At 39.7% G+C, this 27624-nt stretch overlaps 1 protein-coding gene across 17 annotated transcripts in view; it reads left to right on the forward strand.

Moving 5' to 3' along the window:
* Cadps2 (calcium dependent secretion activator 2) overlaps positions 1 to 27624 on the forward strand; it is a 514674-nt gene that overhangs the window by 475821 nt on the left and 11229 nt on the right. For all 17 annotated transcript variants that reach the window (XM_035451763.1, XM_027389980.2, XM_027389983.2 and 14 more), the window contains 3 exons: positions 559 to 642; positions 747 to 779; positions 14217 to 14324. In XM_035451763.1, the coding sequence (XP_035307654.1) occupies positions 559 to 642; positions 747 to 779; positions 14217 to 14324 (225 nt within the window). The remainder of the gene's footprint in view (positions 1 to 558; positions 643 to 746; positions 780 to 14216; positions 14325 to 27624) is intronic.

Below are 27624 nucleotides of genomic sequence, written 5' to 3' on the forward strand. Positions count from 1 at the left end.
TGTGTGTGAGTGTGTGTGTGTGTGTGTGTGTGTGTGTGTGTGTGGTGTGTGTGTGTGTGTGTGTGTGTGTTTTCTTTGGCTGTCCTGATTAGAACTGTCTGGTAAATGCCTGTTATAGATATGAGGGCAGGGAGTGTCGAGAGAGAGAAAATGATACTGTGACATGACATTGTCATCTACAAAACTGATGATCAGGAATGGCTCAGTTGAAAAAAAAAGCAACATTTTAAGTAAGTTTATAATTTGAGGCTACATTCACAGCTATGTACTATTCTATTTTAGAAAGTAGTGTATTGTTTTCAGCAATGGGAAAGCATCTTTGGAGCTTGTGTTCAGAATAATAGAACAAGCATTACAAGTTTACCTGAACTCCGGTGTCAGTGTATTTGTTGTGGGAATGTGAGAGTGTGTGTGTGTGTGTGTGTGTGTGTGTGTGTGTGTGTGTGTGTGTGTGTGTGTGTGTGTTGTGTAGAAAAAGTTGGTTTATAGATTGTGTGCCCCATTCTTCTACTGTGTGCACAGGAGCATTCTCACCCCTCACCATGAACTCTATTGCAGTTTGTCTCCGTGCTGGAAGGGGTGCTGTCTAAGCTGTCTAGGTATGACGAAGGCACTTTCTTTTCATCCATTCTGTCATTCACTGTAAGTATCTCAATGAGGTCTCTTGTGTTGTCCTTTAACAGTTGCCACAGTACTTATGTATCAGTTAAGAATTCTCATGGTTATCCTTTTCTTTCCCATTTAAGGTGAAAGCAGCTGCAAAATACGTTGATGTCCCTGTAAGTATTTTTTAATGTGTATTTCGTCCCTTCCTCTCTCCTTCCATCCATCCATCCATCCTTCCCTTCCCTTCCATCTTTCCCCAGCCCCTCATAATTATGATTCACTGCTAGTTGACTTTAGTTCTTTAAACCAGTACCATTTCTTGGGGAGTAGTTTTCTTGCCTTAAGCAAACCCTAACCCTCATAATAAAAGCTTGGCAAACATCATTTCAGTGCATTTTACTTTTTCTCTGATAACTTCAGAGCTATCAGAAAGTTAGACCATCATGAAACCATGACATTAGAGCTCCAAAGGGAACTTACAACCTCCAGAAGTAGACAGAGAATGCCTTGCACTATACAAAGCAGTTCTCTTCTTACTCTTGTATGAAGGTTAAAGCAAGTTTCTAGTAAGAATTAAAATAGTAATAAAGGCTCACCAGTTGAGTCAATGGATCCAACTTGTAAATACAAAGGTGGAAAATCAATAGCCACTTGTTTAAACATTTCATTTTTCAAAGACTTCTTTGGAAATAATACATGACTTATAAATTTGTTCAAAAATTAAGAGACCAAGAGTAGAAATCATGGAATAAGATAAATGCATAAACCAGTTTAGTACAATATTTGGAAGCCATAGTGAATTAATTTGGTTTTTAAATTCTATTAGTATCACATTTAAATGTATGCTTTATAGATGGCCAAAGCCTAAACTGATCTAATTATGTACTTGAGCATATGTTATCAATTTCCACACAATTAGAGCATGATGAATACCCTTAAACACAGCAAGTTTCTGGAATACGACCCACCTCTGTGTGCTTGAATGTCAACTCTGGGGCATTGTTGGGAATGTGAGCAGTGACTGCTGAGTATCCCTGAGCAACAGTTGCAGGTGATTCTTACTGTTGAATGCTTACCTGCATTTTGTCACCTTTGTGATGGATGCAGTGGTCTTAAGTTCACATTGTAAATTAGAAGGCTCTGGTGTTCCTGCCATTCCTTGGGGTTTCTTTGGAACATTTTACTTAAAGAGTGACCCCAAAGAAGCCTCTGCACTCTGTCTGTCTTGTACTTAGGTTCAGTGCTGGGAAATACATGGGGAAATACATGCATGAAGGACAGAATGGGAGAACTAAGGGGAAGGTTTTTGTGGTTTTTGTTTTCAACATGTACATGTAGTAACAGAAGTAGTCCAAGGACTACTTCTGTATCTTATATTAAGTTTTATCTTGGATTTACATAGAATAGGATATTTTAATTTACTTATGTCTCTAGCACTTTTGAAGCCCTCAACTGACTATGAACTAGGTCCTCTATGTGCCATAAAATGTTAGTGGAGACAAGCAGAAAGTACTCCATCCACTCTTCCTCAGTGCAGAAAGAGTGTCCTTCGTCATCCTTCTCAAAGATGCTCTGAGCTCTGTTTAGTGATTTCAGTGATTGCAAACTGGCAATTAGGCAGCTTACTCTTTTGAGTGTGATAAACTGACCTTCTGCATATCTGTGAGTTCTACTCATTAATCCCAGTTCTGTTCTTTCTTCAGCGGGGTAATCCTTCAGATATATGATGATCTCTTTATCATGGTTCCTCTCCCCGGGAGCTGTGGTGGCTATTCAAATGCATCTATTATTTGAACAACTTTTATCCTTTAGATTGGACACCCTTAGGTCTTCACTGAACCCCTGTGATAAATGTGTTCCAGACCATGGTTTTTGTTTTTGTTTTTTTTTATTTATTATACAGTGTTCTGTCTGCATGTATGCCTGCAGGCTAGAAGAGGGCACCAGATCTCATTACAGATGGTTGTGAGCTACCATGTGGTTGCTGGGAATTGAACTCAGGTCCTCTGGAAGAGCAGCCGGTGCTCTTAACCTCTGAGCCATCTCTCCAGCCCCCGTAGGCATTTTTAATGGAAGTGTGAATCCCATACCTCCAACCTCAGAAAGTCTGGGAGTAAAGCAGTATATAGATATGGCAACATGAGCAATGCTGTGGTGGCTATTCCCAGGCTCTGCATCTTACCTGCAGAGGCTTAGACGAATTGCAAGTGCCATGGCCACTACTCAGTCAGGTTAGCCCCTGGAGCAGGGCAGATTACCAGTGGATGAATTTTTCCCTCAGATCTGGACCTCACGGTTCTATTGCCAATGCCTATTAATTTTAAAATTGTGAGTAGGTCTTGCTAGTTGTTGTTATTGTCTTTGTTTCTGCTCCAGCAAGTATATCTGTCTAAACTAGGATTTTAAGGAAAATGCATGGAGAAAGGAGGGTACTGGATCTGTTCTTACAAAAAAATTAAGACATCATAAAAAGAACCCAATTTTCTAAAGAAAATGTAGAAGGCCTTGGGTTTAGTGATAAGCATTTAGATACAACACCACAAAGAGTACTCTGTGAAAAGAATTGGTAAGTTGAACTTTAAGAAATTGATAAGTGAGGCTGGAGAGATGGCTCCATGGGTAAAAACACTTGCCACTAACTCTAAAATCCTGAATCCAATCACCAAAACCTACACGGTAAAAGGAAAGAACTAACCCCTTCATGTTGTCCTCTAACCTACACACACACACACACACACACACACACACACACACACACACCCTAATGGTACACACATGCTTAATTAATATTAAATATTTCCACACAGAGGTTCACTGGCCTAGGATTTAGAAATGGCTGAGTTTTTTATTCGTTTTATGTGGTCTTGGACAATTGGATTAACTATATGGCCTGGGACTTTTACTTAGGTGACCTCAGTTTAGTCTTCTATAAAATGGGCAAAGGAGTTATGTGATTTGCATTAGTCCTATGACAAGCTTCTACTCTTTGAATTCTGAATATCTGTTTGAGTCCTTCCATGAGAAAACAAATCCTAAAATGTCCCCCCATTGAATGATGAGAAGACAGTGCTTAGGAAAAAAAAAATCTGTGAAAGAGATAATACCTCCTTACAATACTATCACTTGCTGGAAAATTGTTTTGAAAACAAATCAGTATAAACAAATGATCCACTATAAAATTTAAAATTACCTATGAAATTAAGTATTTATATTCTGAAAGGGGGAGGGAGATTCATGTTCCCAAGATCTGCTGACTTGAAATTACCATACAACTGAGGGTGAGTAATAACTAGTAAGAAATTGTTTGGCCAGGCATCGTGGTACATACCTTTAATCCCAGCACTCAGAGGTAGAGAGGCAGAGGCAGGTGGATCAGATCTGTGTGAATTCAAAGCAGGCCTGGTCCAGGCAAATTCCAGGCCAGCCAAGGCTACATAGTGAAACCCTGGACATGAGAAGAGGAGGAGAGAGGGGGGATTGTTGAAATCAAGCAACTTAAGGATAGCATAGTGTATGAGCATAGTTTCAGCAGATTCAGCTCATCATCCCATCAGGGAGCTTCAAGTATTCATGCTGGTGAAGATTTCACCAGCATGAAATTTGAAAGGCCTATTAGACTGGGTCTTACGAGGACCAGGCTGGTCTACAATTCACTATATTTGAAGGTCACTTTAAAATCTTGATCCTCATAGCTCCACCTTACAAGTTCCACGATTACAGGCATGTAGCACCATGCCCAGTTGGTTTAATTAAAAAAGGAAAAAAGGCCTGGATGTGGTGACTCTGTCACAGCAATACCTGGAAGAAAGGAGCACGGATGTGAGAGTCATGGTAGCCAATGCGTTAAACGCAGAACTAAGAGGATCCAGTTCCCATCGACTTTATAAACAGGAGCACTAGGCCAAAGCCAAAAGCTTGGTAACACCGAATGAGGAATATATGTACTAAAATTAACAACAGTTTTTAAAATCGCCAGTCTGGAGTAGAAGAGATGCGCGGCAACTGAGGGCATGTATTACTCCTGTAGAGGATCCAAGATCACTTCCCATACTTGTCAGGTAACTCCTAACCACCTATAACCCCAGCTCCCGGGATCTGACACCTCAGGCCTCCAACGGCTTCCCCACTCACACACACACACACACACACACACACACACACACAAAGATAAAAGATAAAAAGTATGCCAATCTATGGCATAGGTAAGATGGGCAGCGAGGTGACCCAGTGGCTAAGGCTAAAGGTAACTGGTACCAAGCCTGACCACCTGAGTTCAATCCTCAGAATCCAGATGGTAGGAGAGAACCAACTCCCAAAAGCTGTTCTCTGACCTCTGCACATGCATGCACACCCCCCACACATATACACATACAAAATAAATGAACTAAGATGTAATAAAATGGGACGGGAGGCCAGAGAGGTGACTGTGTAGGTAAAAGCACTTACTTCTCAAGTGTGGGGACGTGGGTTCCGTTCAGATCCCCAGAACCCACATAAAGACAGGTATGATCCACCATTTTTGAAATCTCAGTGTTCCCGCAGTGAGAAGGGAGACAGAGAGATGAGAATCCCTGGGAGAAGGTGGGCTAGCCTGGCCTACAAAGCAATGAGCACCTAAATAGAGAGAGCCTGCCTCACATAAGGTAGAAGATGAAAACCAAGTGCCCACCATTGTTCTCTCACACAGGCGCCAGTCATACTTAGGAACATGAACACATGTCATATACACAAAGTTAAAGAAACAAAACCTTTGTAAAGTATCCTTTGAGACAATAATGTGGTGTGGTTGTGTTTTTTGTTTTGGGGGGGGGGCTCTTTAGGGGAGCCAGGATGCCGGCACTTGAATTCTTCCTCCATCACTTTGCTTATAGTATCAGTGTGACCTTGGACACCAATTTCTGTGTCTATTAAATGAAGATATAATTATACTCTTACAGGTTTATTGTGAGTAAGCACTACCCAGGCTTCCTAGAGTGCAATTAGTACTTAGTAAATGTCAGTTACTATCATACATGACCACTAATTATGAAATAAAATCTAATAACTACATTCTACAAAACCAGCATTTATTGATTACATCTGTATTACTGTAGATCAATCACATAACACATTTTAAAACAGCACCACTTTTAACTTCTCCTGTAGAAAGCTGCCGGAAGAGTTAAGGGTCCCATCCAAGAAACTTGGAAATAGTAGCTTATGAGAAAAGAGTTGGGGAGGGAGTGTGGTGTTTATCCTGAAAGGAACCTAACACAGGCGACAAGATGGCCAGTTTGGTATCCGAGCTCTCTTCAGTAGCAATCCTTTCAAACATTCTCTCTTTATGCTCATTGTCAAACATACAGAATCTCCATTAAGTTCCCCAAACATGGCTTTAACTTAGCTCTGTATTGCACAGATGACATAAAGTCTGGTATCCAGGTTCAGGTCCCTCCTTATTCCACTGTCAACTGCCTCACCTATGGCTTCCATCGTCCTTCCTGAGCATTAAGGATCCTGGCATCATGGAGTCATCATGAAGATCCAAGTATATATTAGTGTACTTTGTAATGTAAGGCACATTTGAAATATCTAAGATCAGGGGCAGGAGCAAGGCCTTCGTAAACTCCTTGCCATGCAAGTATGAAATCCTGAGTTTTCTTCCCCAGAGACTACATGAAAGGCCCATGTATCGTGGAAGTGACTCATGCTGACTCAAAGAAAGACAGGTAGATGATAGTTCCCGAGAAGGAACACAGCAGAGGCTATGCTATAATATCTGAATATATATGCATACACACATACACAAATACATATCTAGAACTGATGTTGCTGCCAGCCCTCATGATTTCCCCTGCAGGTTCCGATTCCACCTTTGGAAAGAAAATACAGGTGTATTTGACAAAGTGAAGAATAGCTTTATTTTCATTATCTTTTATTTTGGCAGAATAAGCAACTTACAGGTATCAGTAATGATGTCTAACGTCTTAACAGCAGTTCAGTCAGTGTCATTAACGTTTTGCTCCTTCTTTCACATATGTGCTTCTGATACTGTTTGTTAGTTACATATTGTCACCTCACATTCATGGCTATGCATCCGAGGGAAAGCCAGGCAGGACTTGGGAGCATGTTTCCCTGAACGATCTGTGTGCTCATGAGGACATGAAACAGACAGAGGTGGTGTGCCCCTCACCGAAGGCTTAGCTTCCCTCCTCTTCACTACCTTCCTGTTGTTTGGCTTCGCCTTGTTTTTGTTTTTGTTTAGAGCATTTAGCTCTTCTGTCTTTTACACGCTCAACCAATCAGTGGCCTGTCTCTGGCCAATAGAAGTAAAGCATTTTCAGGCCTTCTTCCATCAGTTACCTAAAGTAATCCCAGTCCCTCTAAGACTTAACAACTAGACATGACTAGTATACACAGACTTTTAGCTTGACCTCCTCAAATCCTCAGATAATTTTAGTACAGGATACCATAACATCTGCGGACAGAAGAGGCAAAGTTAACAGACAACATGATGAACAGAGATGTGCTACCCCCTATCCGTAGCATTCAGCATGGCTGTACCTGTGGAGCTTGCATCTGATACACATATTAGCACATTCCTGGTTAGAGGCTGCTCTGTCCGCAGCTGATCCTCCAAAGGAGGTGGTCGTGATGCTTATCACAGATCCGAAGTAGCAGGAGATACTCTAGATTCTCAGCCTTAGTAGAAAAGGCATAGCAATCATAAAATCTCAGTGGAAAAACTTATTCTGTCTCCTTTCCTTCAGTATCACTCATATTCCTTTTTGTTTCATTTTCAATTATTTGGTTTTTAATACAGTCTTTGAATTAAAATATAATTACATCATTTTCCTCCTTCCAACCCCTCCTGTGTACCTACTACTTCTGCTTTCTCTCTCAAATTCATGGCCTCTTTTTTTTCAGTGTGTGTGTGTGTGTGTGTGTGTGTGTGTGTGTGTGTGTGTGTGTGTGTGTCCTAAGTGTGTGTGTATGTTCCTAAGTATATAAATACAACCTGCGCAGACCATATGTTACTTTTATGGATATGATTTCAGGGCTGACCACTTGGTGTTGGACAGTCAATTGCTGGGATCTGCCCAGAGGAAGACTTTCTCCTGCCATCAGGATTCATTCCTTGGTTGTGTAGTTCTTTGACTCATCAACATGGCTGCCTAAATAAGACCTGAACAAGGACGAGACCAATAGATAGGCTAACATTGAAGGGGAAACGCTCAAGGGGCCTCTACCCCAGTATTCTTTTTAATATATAAATAACCTTGTCCTTGGAAAGATTGTCTCCACTAATAAACCAAAAATGTTGGAACACACACATGCTTACAGCAACCGTTTCTAGACATGTTGGAATATAAACTATGTCACTCCTTAAAAGACATAGTACAGAGCTTTTATTTGAGTGAAAGCAGCGTGACTACTTACATTACAGGGCTTTAAACATAGCACATTCCGATGTCAGGTAGTCTTGGACTTTGTGGAAGGATTCTGACTTTTATTGACTACTAGAAAAGCACACAAAAGGCACCCACTCCGAATAAAAACTCTACAGCAGATGGACACTCTTCCTCTTCCTCGGAAGCCCAAGACTGACAGATTGTATGTACTTAAAACATTTTGTTACATGCTTCAAGTCTGGAAGATAGTTTTTTAAAGGTTGTGCCGTCTTTAATTCAAATGTTTCCCTTCACGTGTTTGTGTTCTGTGTGTAGTTTTGAATATGTGCAAGCCTGTGTGGAAGCCAGAGATTGGTGTCCATCTGTCTTTCTCAATTACGTCACCTGATTGTCTGAGACAAGTTCTGTCACTGACCCTTGCCATTTTGTCGAGAGTGGCTGACCAGAAAAACTGGATATCTAGGAAGCCTCTGGGATCCACCTGCCTTCATCCCCTCCCCCCAGTATGGAAAATCTAGGCATGTGCAGCTGGGAATCTGGGGTAAAGGGTATCTGAACTCTGTTCTTCATGCTTTTACAGCGCTTAATCAGTTGAGCTATCTCCACAAGCCTGCTTCTCATTTTGGGTCAGGAAAACTTTAAGTTTTAATAAAATCAATCTCTCTCTCTCTCTCTCTCTCTCTCTCTCTCTCTCTCTCTCTCTGTGTGTGTGTGTGTGTGTGTGTGTGTGTGTGTGTGTGTGTGTGTGTGTTACTAGAGACCTAACCTAGGGCTTCATATATGTTAATTAATGACATTTGTCTTACTATTTAAAAATTGAAAATTTATTATAAAATCTTTAAAAAAAGCATCCTTGTAAATTTTGTTATTTAAATCTTCCCTCTGCTCCTTTCCATGAACTAGTTCTCTCTCCACAGAGAGGGAAACATATTGTACTTACATTGGCACAAATCTAGTTGGAAGGTTTTGACTGTTTCCTTTTGGCTTTCTACATAGGTGCAGCATAATTGTGGTACTTCATTTTTAAAAAGTAATAAAGTAAATCAAGTGTATTTTTTTACAGTATCATCATGGGAATCCTTAATCATTATTGTCTAATGTGTAAATGCCAAAAGCATGAAATATATACATTAGACAGTGAAAAGGCATGCTGTTTTTTTAACAATCACCAAGACAGTTATATGTTCCCTAATAATCCATTTTTAAGTTGTTATTGAGCCTTGAATGCCAGAGCTAGGCTACAAAAAGGTTCCTGGGTTCCTGCCACACTCTCAGATTCCCAAGCCATGTTCTTATCTCACGCCTTTTGCTTCATCCGTGGTAATATACGACCAAATGTGGGCATTTCACTTGCAAAACATACCAGCCATCATATCCGAGGATAGAGAATAGCGTAGTTTCACACTTGGTTGTTTCTCCAACACAAGTTTTCTTTCTTTTCTTTTTTTTCCCCTTGGGATCTAAGAAGTGCACTTTTAAATTAAGTCAATTACACTGTATCTTCTAGTTAATCTTTGAGACAGGAATGGTATATCTAAAAATGTGTCTCCTTGTTAAACAGACACCATGACAGTGTTTGTGTAGTGTATTGTTAACCTCCAGTGGAAGGTTAAGCAGCTTCTTCTGTATCTAAATCTGTCACTGTGAAAAATGACTGCCATGTCATACCCACCTACCCATGAATGGGGAAGTGAAAACTCACACCTGTGTGATTAGGTAGAGCAGCAGGAAGTAAGAGCGTTTGCAGCATATAATTAGCAAGGAATTTTTTTCTCTCTTTTTAAGTGGTATGTTCATCTTGCTGGGTTAACTAGTAATTAATGCTTGGAAGGAAAAAAAAAAAAAAAAACATGCCAGAGTCTGCAGTCTTACTCACTCACTCCCTCGTGTATTCAGTTACTTATACAACCATTGTCAGAAGAACTCATCTTAAAATATTTCATTTTCCTTGAGTGGCTACTGGTTTCTTTATGCTCATTGGGAAGGAATTTTTTTTTTATGTACCTTATGTCTCTTTACTATAGCTTTGTTGGCCAAAGTTTTTCCTTTGCTGGTCAGAAGATTAAAAGTAATTTAGGAATTCTTTATATTTGGAGACAACTAGCCCAGTAAGCAAGCTGGAAAAGTTTATGTAATGAACTGAGGGTTTCAGAGGCTTAAATTGAAAATTTGAAAAAAAAAAATTCTGTTCCTTGATTGTATTTAATAGAGTGCTCGCTATGTGGTTTGTAATAGTTATTTTCTCATATTCATTAAGAAGGCTATAATTTAATTACCAATACAGAAAAGACTTCTAAACATGGCTCTGTTGGATACAGTATTCTTCATAAAAAGGCATGGAAGCCCATCATTACTGAAGTTTCACAAGGTGTTCTTCTGGTGTGATTGCAAGGCATACCTGCTTTTACCGGAGTTCGGACTGCACAGTGCAGTCCCAAACATTCAAAGCACACACAGAAAGCTAACATCACAGTGCTTAGCTTGCAGGATCACTAAAGCACCAGCTCATCAGGTAACAGTTAATACTGCAACTAGAAGCAGTGGCTTTTTAAATGTGTAAATTCCACCGCCACATAACAAGAGCCTTGGCACAAAAGAGCACTGAGCCAGTGATAATGTCTTCTATCCAAACACATTTGGACTGAAGGTAGAAGCTGTTTAAAAGGAAAATTGCATCTTTTTCAGCAATTTATCAGAGATAATTACCCTCTCGCACACCAAATGAAGGATAAAGTGTCTTAAAGAACTATAACTCTAATTGGAACATGTCACCAGGTATTGCGGTTACTCTTACTTGTGTATATTCTTGCATGAAAATACATTCAGAAGGTGTGAAATTCCCATATGTCACAGTTTCAAGAATCGGTAAACAGCGCCAAGATAAAGGAAGGAAATAATGCTAATGAGGAATGTTAAGAAGTCTAGGCTTTATTTTCCAAGCAAGAACATCAGAATTTGCCAAAAGAGAAGAAAATGTGATTGGGAAACTGCAGACTCCCTACTTACAAGCCTTACCCAACACACTTACAAAGTTGCAGAACTCACTTCAGCACTCAGCTTTGAGTATTACATTGCTGGAGTCTGCCAGGGGGAACGGAAATTTAGGTTTCTTTTATGTTGAAGCTGCAGAGTGTTTGTTGGTTTCAGATGGTGAAAGGAAAACGATTCCTGGACAATGTTCTATGAAGTCAGTTGTTAGGTTGGAAGTGATGAAGAATGCAGGAGTGTCTATAAAAGGAAATAGACGAGCCACTGCTCTCCACTGGTCCCAACAGTGACTTGCTTTCCATTGACTCTGTTGGGGGAAGTGATTGATTGGATTAAACTTCTAAGCAGAGTTTTCTTTTGAGAGATGGAAATAGACAAGGTTTGGGTAGGGAGAAATGATGGGAAGACAAGCCTCCCTTTCAACTCTGGTGTAGCCGGACTGTGCCCAATACCTTGCTATTATGGGTGTCATAGCTTCTTATTTGCAGGCACCTGTGTGAAACTCAGATGCTGTGCCGCTAGCTACCTCTGTAGCGAGTAAAGAAAGTTGGCCTCGTGTCGTTTTCATTCCAGGGCATCATGCTTTCTGACTGTTTCATTTTCAGTGTTTTGACAAAGTTGGAGAGGCACAGAGAATAATACTTTCCGTATGGGTTATTGGCCTGGGTAGAATCAGGACTGGTGATCTTTGTACAAATAACCCTACCTTTTCACATGTGTAAACTTCACTTCCCCAAAATAAAAGCAACTTTTCTTTCATTCATTACCTTTTTGGTTACTTAAACTTCCAAACACGGATTATGAGGATTATGCAGAAAAACAAGGAATAGATTTGTTAGATTACCTCTACTAGGTTGGCAAAATGTATTGCCTATTAATATTACATATGAATGCTTTTAAATGAGACACTTGTGAGAACATTTGTATAAATAGCTATTTTATATGTTAACAAAATTTAATTATATCAGGGTTATTTTGTAAAAATTCATGAGTTTAGCCTGGAGGTGGTGGCACACGCCTTTAATCCTAGCACCTGGGAGGCAGAGGCAGGCAGATCTCTGTGAGTTCAAGGCCTGCCTGGGCTACAAAGCAAGTTCCAGGACAGTCAAGGCTACATAGAGAAGCCCTGTTTCAACAACAACAACAAAAAAATTCCTGAGTTTTTGTCATCTATACTTAAAGGTAAATTTAGGTTATCGAGGCTGGAGGTATAGTTCAGTTAAAAGATATTTGTCTGGCATGCACAAAACCATATATTCTATTGCCAGCACCTTATAAACTGGCATGGTGTTGCACAATGGTAATTCAAGAACTTGGAAAATGGAGGCAAAGAGGATCAGAGTCAAAAGTCATCCTCCTCTACATTGTAAGTTCAAGGCCACCCAGGCCACAGGATACCCTATCTCCAAAACAAAAGCATTATTTTTTTTTTTTTACTGCATAGAAAAATAAGTACCTAACCAAAAACCTTATGTTTATCACTGAAATAAAATACCTTGGTACCTATAAATGCAATAGTTTGGAAATAGGCACGCATTATGGCAAATAAAATACTAATCCACCCTCCTGAAAAAAAGCATAAAGTGTCAAGGACTTTCTGTCCCTCACAAGATGCTCCACCATGTTGGCATCAGTCAGGTCTATAACTTGTGCTACTTTTGCAGACGTAGTAAATAGTTAAATAGTTATGTTCTCTTTGATCTGATTTTCTTTCGGTACTCACTTTTGCAAATCAGTCTGTTACTAAAGACTATAAGCACATCCTATGTCCATGTGATAGGGTAAGCCTAACTATCTTACTTGGCTATCAATTCTACTGTTAAGTTCTTATTAATGTTATACTCTAATCAAATAACTCAATACAGGTTATGAGTCAACCCCAGATGTAAGTAATGTAAATAATTTTTTCCATCAGTCAGCCTAGCATATGAAACTTGAGAAAGAGCTGACAATAAGTTGAGAAGGAAATCTCTTTGGCAGCCATGAAGACTTGTAAGCCTCATACTGATTTTTCTTCTTTTTTAAAGTCCACAGCAGCGGTTCTCAACCTATATGTCATAACTTATCACTTATCAGATATTTACATTAAGATTCACAACAGTAGCAAAATTACAGCTATGAAGTAGCAATGTGATAATCTATTATTGGGGTCACCACAACATGAGGAACTGTATTAAAGGGTCGAGGCATTAGGGAGGTTGAGAACCACTGCTCTAAGTCAAAGTGCCGGAGGATGTTGTGTTTACTGAATGACTCTTGATGATTCTTGCTTCCTACACTATTGACTTAGCACTGTGTTCCCAGGCAGCAAAAGAATGAGACTAACTACCCTGCCTCCTCTAATGGGAGAAAATACCAAATGCTAGATGATAATTTAGCAAGTTAGCTAGTTCACCACTTTGGCCATACATAAGAAATGAGTCTATTGTTGTTCTCACTGCACTTCTGTAATATAATAAATACATAAGAGAGTAGTGGTAAATAATGAGTAGAAGCAATAGACAATAAAAAAAAAGTTTTACTTCGTATTAAATGTCTTCCCAAGTTTCCTAGTATTTTACTAACCTTAATAAGAACACTGGTTTTGTATCCCATGAATACTCACAGTACTCTAAAGAGGCAAATCAAGGACAGTTAATGGTTTTCATACCATTGATGAGCAAATAGGAGGTGATGAAAAGTCAGTTGTGTAACGCTTACAGTTAGGTCATAATATATCCATTGAGAAATTTTCTTTTAATCTCCTCTTTTATACTTCTTGGCACATTGACTTTTCAAGATATTCATTTTTTTAAAAAAGACATGGAGAAATGGCTCAGCTGTTAAGAGTCGCATGTACCCTTCAGAGGACCCATATTGGGCAGCTCACAGTTGCTTGTAATCTCCAGGAACAGAATCATTCAATACTTCTGGCGCTGTGTATGTGTATGAGTACATACCCCTGCCCACATTCAGATATACACTTACAAATAATTAAGAATAAAATAAATCTTTTTTAGCCGTGTATCCTGTATCCCTAATTATCCTAACAATAATGGATGTGACTTTAAGTAGTAAAGATCCATGATAGACGTTGACATGCTACTCATTGTTGATTTGGTATAAACATACGTCACGGGGTGGACAATTTCAATGGCTATTAAAGTTTTTTTCCAAAATATTACTAAATTAAAGCTCCAGAGATGAGAACTGACATTCTTCTTTATTCCCCATGCTTTCCTCATACAACAGAAACCAGGAATGGACCTGGCAGACACCTACATCATGTTCGTTCGGCAAAACCAGGATATTCTTCGAGACAAGGTCAATGAAGAAATGTATATAGAAAAGTTGTTTGATGTAAGTAGCTTCCATGGCCACAGGACATTGAATACTTTTATGTTGATTTAAAAGTGCATGAAAAAACAGGTGGGTTGATTTTTGTCAATACTAAAGTCTTCATTTAAGCATAACAACTAGGCATGGATGTTAGTTTTAGATACCTGATCAAGTTTCTATAAAGGTAACCAAGAAAGCGCTCAACTTCAATAAGAGTGTTGTCATTCACTCGGACCTATGACCACTCTGTTCAAAGAAAATGGTATCGCACTGGGGACATAACTGCACAACTTGCTCCAGTGATGATTCTGAATCTAAGAATCTTCTTTGAAATGCATTTCCATGCATCTTCTCTGCATTTTAGAACTGCTTTTCTGGCAGTTTCATTTAATTATGCAAGTTACTGCAAATGTTTTCATAACAGCAATTCACGGGCTTCATGGTGACACTTCAGCTGTGGCAGTTACAGAAGGTCCCAATACGTCATCATCTCCACCATGGTCTGTCATGTCAGTGTGTGCTGTCTGTGCAACTGGGTGGTCAAAGTGAACCTTATCTTTCTGACTTTATGTTTCTAGGCCATTTTACAATAAAAGTATCATCTGTATTAATAAGCTACGTGTTAATATGCGTGAAAAAAATGATTTCCTAAAAGCTTTGATGCCCTGCAGGGGTAGAAAAATTATCATCTATCCAGCTGGCTCTTTTACAAAATACTGAAACCATATTAGCAACTTCTGCTTCCATTTGGAATTGCTCTGAATTGATGGGCATATGTTTCATTTCCAACTTGTCTTTTACTTTTTTGCTTATGTGGTGATTTTCAAAAAATGTTGAACAGAAAAAGAACGGTGAGTTGATGTTATTTCTGTTATATTTCTTCCTAAGTAGAGCACATACATATGGAATGGAGAAATAAGTTATAGCCTTCCTGTAAATAGTCCCCTTTAGATAGTCATTGTTGGAAGGGAAGGCTGTTTTCTGAGGATCTTCAGTGTTTTTGTCTTGGTGACCTACTTGTTGCAAAGCTTAACCATTGTTATGCCAGTTAGTAAGCAAAGGTAGATTTTTTTTTCCACCTCCAAGACATTCTCTACTGTAACTCACCTTCATTTGCTGAACTTCAGAAGACAGTGCAGTAATTACTAGAGAGAACTAAAGCAGATCCAAGGAGGCCACTATTCACACAGCATGCTCGTTTAATTGTCCTGTTAGGCATTCTTTCTTTCCAACACCTAAGCATTTGACTTGGTTATAGGTTTACTTCCAAAGCATCGTGTTTTCGTCAGGAAGTTTTTCACGTTTTTGTACATCCCCAGTAGAGCTTTGGTCTTGTTACTTGTAAAAGAATTGTAATGTCCTCAAACATTCTGTTTTTTAAGTTGCACATATTTATTACTTTAATTAAAAATGAAAATGAACCCTGACTCTATTGGTATGTCATCAAGAACAGCATATATGAGGGGGTACCAGGAGCCCCTAATTAGCCAAGGCTGAATTTGCCTCAATTACAGTTAGTAAATGAGAGGTTCTCAAGTATGTGTTGAAAGGTAAAATAGAATGTGTAGCTTAAGCAACAGATCATTACTGAGAGACATTATATAATTATTGGAAATCTACTTGGCTGGAGCTTAAAATAATATTGTTAGGTGTCAAGAAACAGTTGAAAATAATGACCCTAAGTGCACTGTTAGCAACCATAGCCTATTACAGATGAAAGATTGAAGAGAACAATAGTACTCAGGCACAGTGGCAAACTTTCACTCTTCCAATTAGACGACTTCCTATACAAGGAAGTAAATGGAGCCTCCTAAGTTCAGATGCAGATCAACACACAAACATTATGATGTGTTAACTTGGAGTTGATTTTATCCAATTTGGTAAAATGCCAGGGGCTCCATTTCTGATCATACAGTATAAGGGATTAACTCTTAAAGAATAATGCGCCTTTCACTCAGATGAAATTCACCTAGTTTAGAAATATGCCAACACTATCTTATATAAAAAAACATTAGTCTGTAAGGCACACATTCATTTTAAAGTGTCTACAAAGGAACCCATGTGTTATACCTTTACCATGAGGAGAGCTATCAAAATATCTGTGAAACTTGCCATACTTCCTAAGATATCCTTGGCCTCTAATACTTTTTCATCAGTTAAGCATCTTAATTGCTCCTAATTTTATGGTGAAATACCCCTGAGCTCAATTTAAATAATGGTACCACTGACTAAGGCACAAGGATGGCCATTGCTCTAGATTAGTGCCTATTGTTTTGGGACATCTAGGAATGAGAACGGTAGCATTCCCTGCTAAACCTACATGGCCACATGCCATGTTAAATGAAATGTATGGCCTGTCTATCCTGCATTGCTATTCTTGTTCCAACATCCATAGAGAAGTGATTTTGTTTCTTGACCTCAACACATGAAAAATGGAAATGGTTTAAATCTGTATTGGCCCTAAAGACATAAAAGTTGTCCATTAAGATTTTTATATTAAATCTTGAAGTATCAAAATCCTAAGTAACCTCTAAAGGTCAAAGACCATTAGTACAAACATGATGCTGTTCTTTTTATCCTCTAAGTGTTTAAACTTATAGAGCACTTTGTGTTTAGGACAGAAATAGCTTCTATAAAGTATAAATAAATGACTGGACTGTGCTGCTAGCAAACAAAACTGAGTTCAAGACATGCCTCTGATCAAGAGCTGGGGCAGCAATTAAGTTGGTAAAGTACTTAGCAAAAATAAGTACCTAAGTTCAAATCCCAGCACAATGGTGATCACCTTTGATCCCAGAGCTGTAGAGGTAGGTACAGGACAGTCACTTGGGCTTGCTGACCAGCCAGCTATCCAGCTGCTCAGTGAAAAAACTGTCTCAAAAAATAAGGTGGAGGATTGGCAAGATGGCTTCATTGGTCAGTCTTTGGAACCTACACAATGGAAAGGCAGAACTGACCCCAGTAAGCTGTCCTCTTTCCACATGCTCACCAGACAGACAGGCACACACAGAGAGAGAGACAGACAGACACACAGACACACAGACACACACACAAACACACACACACACACACACACACACACACACACACACACACACATCCCTCATCTCTTCATGTATTCCAAATAGTGTTATCATTTCTATTCCTCTCACTGGGTGCTTCCAACATTGTGGGTGATAAGCCATCATCCTATTACATCTTAATTTTGGAATTGAGGGATCTTTTATTCAGAGAAAATAAGTGATTTGTTTGGTGTCCTCAAACTCTGAACCTGTATCTCTTTTCAAAAATCCTTCCGTGAAATGCCGTGTTTCAACCATACCTCAGACTTACAGCATTTGAAATAATAAAGTCATGTTCTGTGAGGAGAACTCTACTGGGATCTCAGATATCTGAATTCCTGTTAATCCTGCCATTAATTGTGTAGGTGACTGTCAAACATCTGTATAATACTCAGTTTAGTTAGTAGAGACAGACTGAAAATCTTCATCTAGAATTTCAAATCGTTTTCTGAAACCCAGACTTTAAAAAAAAAATTTCACTTATTTATTATGTATATAACATTTTGCTTCCATGTATATCTGCACACTAGAAGAGGGCACCAGATCTCATAATGGATAGTTGTGAGCCACCATGTGCTTGTTGGGAATTGAACTCAGAACCTCTGGAAGAACAGCCAGTGCTCTTAACATCTGAGCCATCTTTCCAGCCCCCGAGACCCAGACTTTTTAATCTCATAAATCATTTATGTTTTTAATTTAGCAATGGTGCTGGAAATCACTGGGTTGGTTGCTTCAGGAGTTGTGCACGGCATGGTAACTATTTTCATTTTTTTTTTTTTGTTTAAATCATATGAAAGCAGAATGTCCTATCTAAAAAAGCAAAAGCAAGTGCAATGGATCAGTAGAAAAGAAAGTCTATGTTAAAGAATAGTTGTGGGTCAATATGGTAGGCCAATGGGTGAAGGTGCTTGCCTCCAAGCACAACAACCAGAACTCAGTTCCTGGGAGCTACAGATGGAGAGAACTGACTTCCACAAGCTGTGCTTGACCTCTATATGTTTTCTAAGGCATGTGCCTGTGCTCTCTCTCTCTCTCTCTCTCTCTCTCTCTCTCTCTCTCTCTCTGTCACGCGTGCGTGCGTGCGTGCGCACGCGTGCACACACACACACACACACACACACACACATCTCTGCAGACACACAATTCCCTTTCAATGTTACCTATGGCTCCTCTTATGTAGACTGTCTACTTACTTTCCCGAGCTTCAGGGCATGGAACACAGCCACAGGTGTCTTGGTGTCATGAGAGAGCCTGGGGACATTTCTGGAGTGGTATCAGCTCTCTCAGCTGAAAAGTGATAAGTCGGAAGTCAAAACTGACATCCGCCAGCAAAAGCCACTAGGGTACTGTCTGCAATCGTTTCCTAAAATTTGAGAACCCAGAGCTGAGACAGGAGACTCACCAAAGCACATCTTATTTTCCAGTACCCTAACACTATCCAGTTCTCTAAACTTTGAACATTTAGTGGGCTTGCCCAACTGGAATCCCCTTAAAACAATCTCCTTTAGTTTTCATGTTGCTGAAGGCACACCAGGGTGCAGTGTTTAATTGGCAAATCATGCAGATTAAGCATTCTCTTGTGTTATAAACTGATTAAATACTTAATTGTTGAGGAGTGTCATCTTTATGAGATTTTTTTAAAACATTGTTGTGATGTCTTATAAAATCAAATGTAATTCTTTAAATGATAGCTAATCAGTTATACTCATCCAAACAGTTTTATAAATGGTTCATTTCTAAAGACTGCATGGAAGGAATTCTTCCTAGTTAAGAAAGAAAGAAAGAAAGAGAGAGAGAGAGAGAGAGAGAGAGAGAGAGAGAAAGAAAGGAAAGAAAGAAAGAAAGAAAACTAAATTAAACATTTTTGGCCAAACTAGTTTTTACTGTCGAAATAAGTTCAACCACCTATTTGTGCTATCATGAAAAATCAAAACATGAAAGTAATACAATGGAATATGATTTCAAAATAAAATTAGTTTTGTTCTTACTGTCACTTGTCTCTGGACTCCGGCATAAGAAAAGGGAAGAGATAAGTGTTCAGGATGTTTTTAATCCAGACTGTAAGCGTTCAGTAGCACTACTCCTGACTCAGTTAAAGATTCAATTTGTTACTATGTAAAAGTCCCAAGAATAATAAAGAGTAGATTAGAGTGATTGCTGAACTGGGTGTGATGCTACACCCCTGTGATTCCCGCACTCATGAGGCTGACGGGGAGGGGGGGGTCAAGTTCAAGACTATTCTGGGTTATATAGCAAGACCCTCTCTCTCAAAAAGAGAGAGACAGACAGAGAGAGAGAGAGAGAGAGAGAGAGAGAGAGAGAGAGAGAGAGAGAGAGAGACTGTCCACTAGATAAAAGCTTCCATTCCATGACCTTTGATCAGATATGTTTAGAACTGACAGTGTGTGTTTTAAACCATTCCCATTGGATGAGACAGCTTTTCCGTCTCCATGTAGTCGGCCTTTCTTCGGGATGAGACTCCATACAGTGAAAGACTGCCTCTGGCCTCCCACGTTTCTATTCTCTTATCAAAGATCTCTGCTGTGTAAAAAAACAGCAGCTTTCCTCTTTCCGTGATCTTTCACTTTCAAATTGCTAGGCAGCTGTTCTGAAGTCTACTTAAATTAACATAGATTTCTATTGGCAAAGATTTTCTTCGCTGTTTTGTTTTCTACGGAAAAAGTAGACCCTGGTAAAACGTGGTGTCTTAGCCACTTATGCCCAACACCAGGACTTTTCTAGTGGCAAACTGAAATTAGGCACTCCAATGACACCTTGTCGGAACCCTTTCTATTTCCCTTCTCCGTGAGCAGAAAGGATGGATATTGCACGTTCAGCAGGGCATTTGAGGACCTCTGATAAAATTTATGTCTCGCCTTATGCTGTGCACCTTTTCGGCCTCGCTGTATGCTAAAGGTAGATTTGAAAAGTTTGTTCTCTGGCTCCTGGAAGCAGTCTCTGCTCCTCTGATGTCACCTGCTTTAGTACTCTTGCAGCCAGGTCAGCACTATGCCTTCCAGGTGTGATTCTGGTTTTACTCGAGTGTATTCCCACATGGTTTCACGACCGTACTTGAGCACTGAAGCCGTTTGACCTCTGTGAAGGTACTCACAGTCAAACCTTCTGGGTAGAGATGGTCTCCTCGGCCTCTGCGGATGTGGCTCCAAGCTTGCTTGCTGTTGACTGCTTTCCTCCCCTTCAGACTTCATTTCGATTTAAAAGGTACTCTCACATTTCGGCATCATGGCTGCCTTGTTCATTTGCATTGCTCACCCTCCTTTTAGTGTTATTCTTTGTAAGTGTAAGAATTTATTGAAAAAAGGCATCTACTTTTGATGTACAGGGTGTGCCAAAACAGCTTTGGCAAGTCCAGGCGCTGTTCCGAGAGGCCAAAGGCCCTCATTTGAATCTAAGCAGCGGCAGCTGAATTAAAACCCGAGAAACTTGAGATAAGCGTGCCTAATTGCCTAAGAGAAACTCAACAAGGGGAAAAAATGTAGCTTGTTGATCTTATTTCTTTGATAATTCAAAAGAATCTTCAAGACATACGTGGACTTCTTAAACTTCAGTTCTTGAAATGTGATCATGGTCCACAACTGTCACTTGGCACATGCCCAGAAACACACATCTTTGCATGAGGCACCTGGACATCTGTGGCGGCACTGGTAGAATCAGCTAATTAACAACACAGGCTTAAACAGGCACCTCATCTGGCAGTGCAGTCAGTTGCCTGATGGCGCTCAGCAGGGTTTGGTAGTGCTTTTTATTTTTCTATCCTAATGGTCTGCCGCCCGCCTAATTTTGCCTTATTGTCAGTCACTACTTACCGCGGCTTGGGGCCCTCCCAGGAGGCTAAATTATTATCAAAGGATTAGGGCGATGTAGCCTTGCAGTTCTGACATTTCTGATTACTCGTCTATGCCAGAACACTAATTAGCTGTGACTAATTAAGAAAAATGCCCCTGCCATAGAAAACCATTTAAAAGAACCGAGAAGGAGAAAAGCAATTCAAAAGCTGAGCAGTGCTCAGATTTGCTGATGCTCTTTAGATTTCCACCAGAGCCTTAACTCACCTTTAATTGTGCTCAGAATTGGGGGGGGGGCACTTGCAAACTGACGGGAGATTTTTGCTAGCCGTAGAAACGTTGCTGATACCCTCAGACGTCTCAGCAGTGCTGAAATTGTCTTGGACACACGGAAGGTGACAAGATTTTCTTGTTAAAGAAATGTCTCTGAGCACCATTTGCAGAAATGGACATCTCTATCCCACACTGAAGCTACTGACAAAGCCTTGATGGGTTGCCACTAACGACATTAAAACAGCGTTGAGTTTGTGCACCAGTGTTGGATGGGTATGGAGCAATAGGTGGATCCAAAGTGACTCAGTGTTGGCTTCCTGCTTCCTTCACCTTAGGCTTGCCTGGAGGCTCTACCTCTTGCATGTAGAGTCTGGTACATGAAGGCTGCTGTCGGCTGACACGACATGCCTGCACAGCATCCGGCCACTGGGGGCTTATTACTGAAAATGCCCAGGCTCCCCTGAGACCAACATCTCTACCACTTGACCAGTGCAGGGTTTGTGCAGAGCTGATAGCTACTCTCCTTCCTTTCAGCCCCAACTCCATTAGCAGCAAACAAGGCCGATTTCCGTGGTAGCTTCTTGGAGTCCTCTTCTGTGAGTCACCTCCGTAGCAGCTTCTTCATGCAACCCCCCCTCCCAGGTTTGACACCATTTGCTGGTGGGCACAGTGGTGTCAGCTAGACTAAATCCAAATTTGGAAAAAAAAAATCTGTGTGGCAAATTAGCCTTTTGGCAAAATCATCATTCAGGGTATTTAATGAATCATTTGACAGAAGGCTGAATTAAAGAATGACTCGTAAAGATGGTTATAAAACAGCTAACCTAACAAGAGCCTCCATTTCCAAATCTCAGCCCGTGAATAGCAAAGGTAAAAATCTGAATTTTGCTATCTTAATGTGGGCAGATTACTTGGTTTGTAAAAAGGAACTCCCTAACCCCCACCTTGTCTAAATTCTTCATGCTGGATTTTGAACTTACCTCCCCCTTTCCTCTCACTGGAGAACAAAACACAGGTACCAGCATCCTCCAAGGCAGTAATCCTTCCTATGCATGAAGACTGTTATTACGGCACCTGTCATATCTATTTGTCTACACCCGGATAAATAATCCTTATTTGTTTAACTTCTCGTCATAGGCCCCTTTCCCAGCCCTTTAATCATTGCCATGGCTATGCTTTGAAATTTCTCAAGGTGTTCACCATGCTCAGTGCAAGGATAAGATGCTGCATATGAATGTGGCCGGACAAGATTCCTTCAAACCGTATTCCTAAAACACACTGTGCTTCATAGCTCTCCCATATGTATTCACTAGCATGGCCTTGAACTTACTTCTACTACTACAGTTCATTATGTTGGCTTTCCTCTTAGCCACTCCTGTCTGCATTTGTTTCTTGGTATAGAATACCCTTTAAGGTGAATACTGTGCATATAGAGAATGTAGAAGACAAAGCTACTGCACTGTTGGACTGCCATGTGTAAAGAATAGGGGAGAACCCTGGGGTACAAATGTTAGGTGTTAGCTTTCTCACATGTAGTTGGATTCTAAATAGAAGCTGCCCCAGCCTCTCTTATTACTCTCATTGTTTTTTTATACAGTCTGCTTTTATTGATGACCTCTAAAAAATCATATTGTGCAAACAACTGGAAGCATGATGCTACTAACCAGGTGCCTGCCCAAGAGGAGTTTATATTCTAAGAGCACACAGACCTTCATAAGAAATAGTTCATTTCCACATAGAATATGCCAGTGTTTCATCTGCAGAGTAGACTGTTATAGGTATGTTTACAGATGGAAACACAATGCAGGGCTAAATTGGTTACCTTTCCAAATCACTAGGTAGTAGTAATCACCCGTGTTATTTCTTTATCTCTCTGTGTTTCAAGTACATGATTAGAAAGCTGCCAGAGATTTAGCACCAAACACAATTTATACCCAGTCCCAGGGTTTCACCCCCAAATGCAGAGACTGAAAGTTCATAGCATAGAAGGTAACCCTTCTCTACCCTCCTTGGGTTCTTTGCTCAAACCCCAACGCAAATGTCATGTGTCTTCAAAGAGACATCCACATTTCCATGGCAGTAGAAACAGCTCACAAAGTCAACAGGTGCAGAAATTTCTCAGATGCATGGCTCAGTGGTGGCCATTCTCCTGGAGTACAGCCAGCACCATCTCCAGAGATACCCCAGAGCCTCAGATAACCAGAAGAACAGGTGACAGGATATCTGGACACATTCTGGAGAGGCAGTCTGATACTTGGGTGACAGTCCCCAGTCCAGAGCTGAAGACAGAATCTTACCTTACATCACTAGTGTAAGTTCATGTGTAAGTACACGTATATGGACATGGACATTTTTAAATTCCTGATACTTCCTCCTTCACATTGCTCATCACCTAAAATGAAATGACTGTCATATTTTAAGCTCCATTTTAGTCCTATGTTCCATTTCATTAGCTAAGTACAATGGTCTCCTTGATAATTTCAACAACTTTAATATCTATTGGATTTTTACAGTATTAGAGTTCAAACTCAGGCCCTCGTGCATGCAGGACAATCTCTCTACCAATGGAGCAACTTAATAAGTTCCTAGTAAATTCTTTTTATATTAATAAAATGTGATTCAAAACAAGTGACTCTGGCTCTGACATAATTCTGTACTTTTCCTATAGAAAACAGAAAACTGTTACAGATACTTTTAGGACCAGATAACTTACTACTATTTCACATATACAAATGACATATTTCCAAATAGATTTTTTTTAATGTCTGTCAACAAATTTGTAATGTATGCTATGTTCCAAACACTCTACCAGGGGCTAAAGATATCGATCAAAGCAAGGTTTTATGAAAACACTGTAGCTGCTCACATCTTGTAGTGGACTTACAAGAACATTGTACAATAAATATTATTACCAACGACCAGCTAGAATATAAGAAGCATGAAACATGAGAGTGCCCAATTCTCCCTTGTTGGAAGTAGTATTGCTTTCATAACAGACAATGGTGAGTCGATAATACTAATATAAATGATAATACTAATAAGAATGATTAGCTAGAAAGATGCGGTTGGTAATAAAATTCCAAACCAGTGGGGCTAGCAAACTAAGAAACCAAAGACACAGAGAAGCCTACCATAAGACAGAGCCATTGGTTCTGTGGCTGCTACACACCCACTGTGGAAATGCACCAAGAAGAGACAGAAAGGTAGCCACTTACTTCGTTCCCTGTATACTTTCAAGACCTGATTTTGGAATGCTTCCCATTCTCTATAAAAGAAACTCAAGTAGAAAGGTACTCAAACAGCAAATTCTCAAGCCTAGATCATATCTTGAAATTAAATTGTACCATTTAGTAGCATTTCCTGAAGTTTACTGTATCTTTCTTTGGGTCTTATGTTATTAATTTAAAATATAATATTGACCAAAGTTGAATACAGAGTGTATAAATTGTCATCCAACCAGAAAAAAAAATGGTCATGGTGCCCCCCCAAAAGAAACATTCTTAAATGATTTCTGTGTCCCAGACTGTTACAGATACTTTTAGGACCAGATAACTTACTGCTTTCTGTTACACCATTCAATTGTTTTGTGCAAATAGTAACCAAACCAGTATTCACCCATTATTAGTCTCTAGCAGAAAAGAGTTGAATAACTAATATTTACTATATAATCACTAGCTTTTTAGCATGCAGAGCAGTTGCCTGCTTAATGATTGTAAATAATATAAAACAATATTGCTTTTGATACTCTATATGTAATGTAGAAAAGGCTTTGGGGGTGTTTTAAAATGAAGAGGATTTAGGATTAATTAAAGGGCAGTGAGCTAAACAGCCTCTGCACCTTGCAGCGTGTGGAGCTGGTGCCATTATGCCACCTCTTCTGCTCTGGGGCTGAAGAGGACCTAATTCAGAACTTCCTCACCTACAGTATTCGTGGCTATTTAAAGAGAGGAAATCTGGAACTCCAATGACAGGGAAGTTCCTTTCTGCATTCAGCAAGTGTCTACTTGATGCCAGCACTGCCTCGTTGGCACATCTTATCTTTTCTTCTTCCTTTAATGAAATAAGCCTGGCACTTGCAAAGAAGCAAGAAGGTCAGTTCAAGGTCACCTCCACCCGTGTATGGAGTTCAAGGTCATCTTAAGCTTCATTAAGCTTAACCTTGCTCAAAATAAATAAATAAATGAACAGAGGGAAAACTCATCATTTTCAAAACATCAAAGTGTTCTGTCATACTTAAAGGAAAACAAATGTCCCTGATAATAAAACATCACAAAGCATGTATCATCAGTTCTGTGTTTAAGAAACAAACAGAACATGTAGACAGCCCCATGTTTAGAGTTCTTCTATGCATGAGCCAGTGATTTTTTTTTTCTCCATAGTCCACTATTCTGGGTCACAGTTTTTAAAAACGACTTGTTGATTATTTTTAAACATTAGGCAATAGGACAAATAAACCATGAGGGTAGATTATATAAGAGATTTAGAAGACAGTCATCTGATTATTCTAACAAGGAATATGGTTCCGCAAAGAATTTCCTGGTATCCCACATTAGAGATGTATAGGTGTTTGGAGTCTGACAGTGTGGATTTCTTCAAGTTCTGAGAAACTTTAGTGAGCATCTTTGAAATGGTGGGAGGAATCCCTTGCATTTGCCACAGTGCTGTGTCTTGATCAGTCAGCAGGCACCAGGAATTAAAAGGGCTGTTTTCTTGTTTTTATGCTAGCAGCTTCAAATTGCCTCGGTGACAGAACAGAAATCTAGCTTGTTTCCAGAAAGGAAATACAATCACATAATTATAAACTTGGGTTTTGAAGCCAGAATCTAAATTAAAAATCTCATATGATGTATAGATCTGAATTAGTAAATTATTTAATTTAAATCTCCTTTTTCAATTAATGAATATTATGCAAATTATGCAAAATGTTAGTAATGTCTATTTCATTGATGTTAATAATTGAATTTGTTTATCTTACTTGAGCTCCATATATAAAAGTGTCCAGTGTCTTTATAACCAGAATTACAATATTAATATAAGGCAGAGGAGTAGCTCGGATTCTGAAGTGGCACAGAGCTCTGTGTTTGACCCCTCAGCATGACAGAAACTGAGCACAGTTGAGCAGCCTATAATTGTGGCACTCAGGGGGAATAGAAGGAGGAATCAGAAGTTCAAGTTCACCTGTAGCTACATGGCCAAGTTTGAGGCCAACCTGAAATACAGAAGACCCTGTCTCAGAGTAATTAGTACTAATATAAAACAACAATAATAAAAATGATAACCCAGAGTTCTGAAACTCCCCTTCATTCCTCAGTACAATTCATTGCTCCATTCTTATATCTGTATTCCATTAAGAGAGAAAAATGAATTGAATTAAAAACAAAACAACAGACAATAGAAAGCTCTAGAACTCAGAATTTTTGTGTTTCTTTATTCTGAAAGAATGAAGCTATATCCAGGCAGAATGTAAAAACTGAAAGAATGAGAAGTTGACTTTTCCTCTCAGTTTAGTTTTATGTGAATCACGAGTTCATTGTGCCTTTTCCTGAAACAATCAAATTTAATTCCACAGTGTTTTTGTCCCGTTGCTGAGGATACAATACAGGGCCTCACCATGCTAAAGCATGTCTACAGAGCTGTTGTGTTAGAACTGGCGTATATAATCTGCACCTCCTCATACAGGTGGGGAAACTGAGGCACAGACAAGCCATTTGACCAGCTCTTTTAGGCAAATAGTAGATTTAGAGGCTTCCTTCTACCGTTCTTCTCCAGATTCTGCTCCTCTGGTGTGTGGATGCCCACCCTCCTGCCATGACCAGGAGATGCTGTGTACCCACCCCATCCTCCATGGCCACCTCTGTTCCCAGCTGACAGTGTCAGACTAAATATGTCATCTGTGTTCAGTTCCAATGAGTTGGTTTCATCCTTCTCTAAGCTAGCTCGCAGCTGTAAGGGGCTCTGCTTGCTACTTAAAATCATGCTTTGGGTCTGTTCTGTGAAATTGGATGGTTTCTGTGCAATGCCTTGAATTTGGGGGTGGGGTGGCATTGTTGTATCAGTGTTACACTAATATCAAATGTGCATTTGAGTGTTTAGAAATGGGGAGTGAAATAGATCCACAAATATATTTATTAAGTAGATGTGCTGCCGGCAGAAGTAAGGGTGGACACCCGGTAGAGCGTG

This window comes from Cricetulus griseus (assembly GCF_003668045.3).
Source record: "Cricetulus griseus strain 17A/GY chromosome 1 unlocalized genomic scaffold, alternate assembly CriGri-PICRH-1.0 chr1_0, whole genome shotgun sequence".
NCBI classification, from domain to species: Eukaryota; Metazoa; Chordata; class Mammalia; order Rodentia; family Cricetidae; genus Cricetulus; species Cricetulus griseus.